Source organism: Cynoglossus semilaevis, chromosome 9 (genome assembly GCF_000523025.1).
Source record: "Cynoglossus semilaevis isolate Cse_v1.0 chromosome 9, Cse_v1.0, whole genome shotgun sequence".
Classification (NCBI taxonomy): domain Eukaryota; kingdom Metazoa; phylum Chordata; class Actinopteri; order Pleuronectiformes; family Cynoglossidae; genus Cynoglossus; species Cynoglossus semilaevis.
In genome coordinates, this window is record NC_024315.1 from 6,648,727 (window position 1) to 6,651,138 (window position 2,412).

General features: G+C 38.7%; 1 protein-coding gene across 1 annotated transcript in view; it reads left to right on the forward strand.

The window, feature by feature from the left end:
* The first annotated feature begins 515 nt into the window (after positions 1–515).
* Positions 516–2,412, forward strand: part of LOC103383614 (BUB3-interacting and GLEBS motif-containing protein ZNF207) — a 5,690-nt gene continuing 3,793 nt past the window's right edge. The window contains exons 1-6 of the mRNA XM_008316817.3: positions 516–690; positions 1,217–1,343; positions 1,472–1,610; positions 1,741–1,923; positions 2,083–2,158; positions 2,379–2,412. The exon at positions 2,379–2,412 is cut by the window's right edge and continues 16 nt beyond it. Of these exons, the coding sequence (XP_008315039.1) occupies positions 650–690; positions 1,217–1,343; positions 1,472–1,610; positions 1,741–1,923; positions 2,083–2,158; positions 2,379–2,412 (600 nt within the window). The 5' untranslated portion in view covers positions 516–649. The remainder of the gene's footprint in view (positions 691–1,216; positions 1,344–1,471; positions 1,611–1,740; positions 1,924–2,082; positions 2,159–2,378) is intronic.

The window sequence follows — 2,412 nt, forward strand, 5'->3', positions numbered from 1 at the left end:
CATGAATTATTCTATGATCAGTTAAAAATAGATAAACAAAAATGTGGCTAAGCAAAACAAAGCTAAGAGAGGATGCAGGTTACTATTACTGTAACGTTGTCGCCCCTTAGTGGACAATACGTGTATTGTTACTATATATTAACCCTACCTACATGGAATGGGGAGCAGTTTCGTTTAAGCGTATACTTTGGCTAAAAACAATGTTGTGCTCTGTGTTGACTCAATATAGAGCACGTTGCTCCAACCGACCTTACTGTGGGTGGTCTGAAATGCACACACGTAGCAGATAGGGTATGAAGTCAATAGTTTGTCGTTATGTTTCAACATAATGACAATAAAGGATTATTAATTTTTAAATAATTATGTGGTATGTCGCTGAAAATCAGGACTACCGAGAAACCCTAGGCTAATTCAATAAAAAAAATGTACATGTGAAAATACGTCCTAACTTTCACACACAAACGCACGTAAGACATATGACGTTTGTCTGTTGTCATCGCGAGACTTCAGTACCGCTCTCTCGCTTTACTTCCTTCACCAGAAGAGCTCCATTTTCGGCGTCGTCGTGTAACGACAGCATGCTACGGTTGAACAGATAATAACACTGTTGTTTAAAGGGATACCAAAACCAACCTAGTATTCATAGAAGATGGGACGGAAAAAGAAGAAGCAGATGAAACCATGGTGTTGGTATCCTTTTTACTCGACGACAAAACACGCTTAAAGCTGCCAATGCTTTAGCTGGACAAAGAAAAGGCCCGGGCTAGCGGATTCGTTAGCCTCGATTTGAACGGAATTTTAGCCGAAGACTTGGTCTTGGGATGTTGAAAAATCCCATTACTGGTGTGATTTTGCTTCGCTTACATGTATTGTTTGTGTAGGTAAAAGAAATGGTTGGTAAAAACATTTTGAATAGAAGTTAAATATATCTCCGAACCCCGCTAATATGTTAGCAACAGCTAATCCGCTACCAGTCAACAGAAGCTTCACTCGAGCGTGTGTGATTCGTTTGATCGGGTTAGTTGGTTACTGAAATTCATTTCTGTTTTGTGGATGACTTATTGCAAATTAACGTTAAACGTGTTTTTGATGTCATTAATTTTAACTTACCCAGGAAATCATAATATAAGCAACTTTTTTTTAAATGATCGAACGACTTTCTTTTTTTGGTGTGCGCATTTATTATATTGGCACAATCCTTAACCATTTCCTGAAGGTATTGTAATCGAGACTTCGATGACGAAAAGATCCTCATCCAGCACCAAAAGGCCAAGCATTTCAAATGCCACATTTGTCATAAAAAGTTGTACACTGGGCCAGGCCTGGCCATTCACTGCATGCAGGTTTGTGTTCTTTGTACGATTTTTGTGTTCTTTTGGGGTTTTTTTGTTACAAAATGCTTCCATAATTGATCAACTTAAAACTGGAAAGGCACTGAATGAGAGACCTGTTCACTTTGCATGTGTTTCAGGTGCACAAAGAGACGATTGACAGTGTACCAAATGCCATTCCCGGAAGGACAGATATTGAACTGGAAATCTATGGCATGGAGGGAATTCCAGAGAAAGACATGCAGGAACGTAGGCGAACGTTAGAACAGAAATCACAAGGTTTGTACATCTGTACACAGCCTCTGAGCCAGAGCAATTTTTTTATATGAAATTATTTTATAGTTCTTGATTTAATTGTTTTTTATATTAAAATTAGAGCTTGTCACAACTGTCACACATGCTTTTGCAGAGAGTCAAAAGAAGAAGAATAACCAGGATGATTCTGATGATGATGATGACGATGATGAAGCAGGACCATCTGTGCCACAAAGTAGTGTTGTTCAACCCCAGGCAGGGTACACTGCACCAATGGCCCAGCCTGGAGTTCCTCCTGTGGCTGGTACACCTGGAATGCCTCCGGGAGGATATCAAGGCAAGTACCAAACTTCACTTTTTAGAATAAGAAATATCTCTCCAGAGAGGAATTGTTAAATAAGCTTTGACTTGCACCCTTATGAACAATGTCTCCCAAATAAATATGAAAAAGAAATATGTATATTGGACTTATCACATTTTCTGATGTTATCTAAAGGGATGCCTCCAATGATGCCAGGTGTTCCGCCTATGATGCATGGAATGCCTCCAGCAATGCATGGAATGCCGCCGGGGTAAGATACTTTTTGTTTTACAAATTGTTTTGTTTGCTGAAATTTATCAGACTCATTTGAAATGACTAGAAATACATGTAAATAGTTTGGCATATAAAGGTTAATTATTGGCTTATTAAGTTTAATTTTCCAAGTTACCATGGCTTATTACTTAAGTTGAATAATTGCACAGATGTCACGCAACTCAAACCTAAGTGTATTTCTTTGATGTCTTTTTTAGCATGATGCCAATGGGAGGGATGATGCCCCCTATG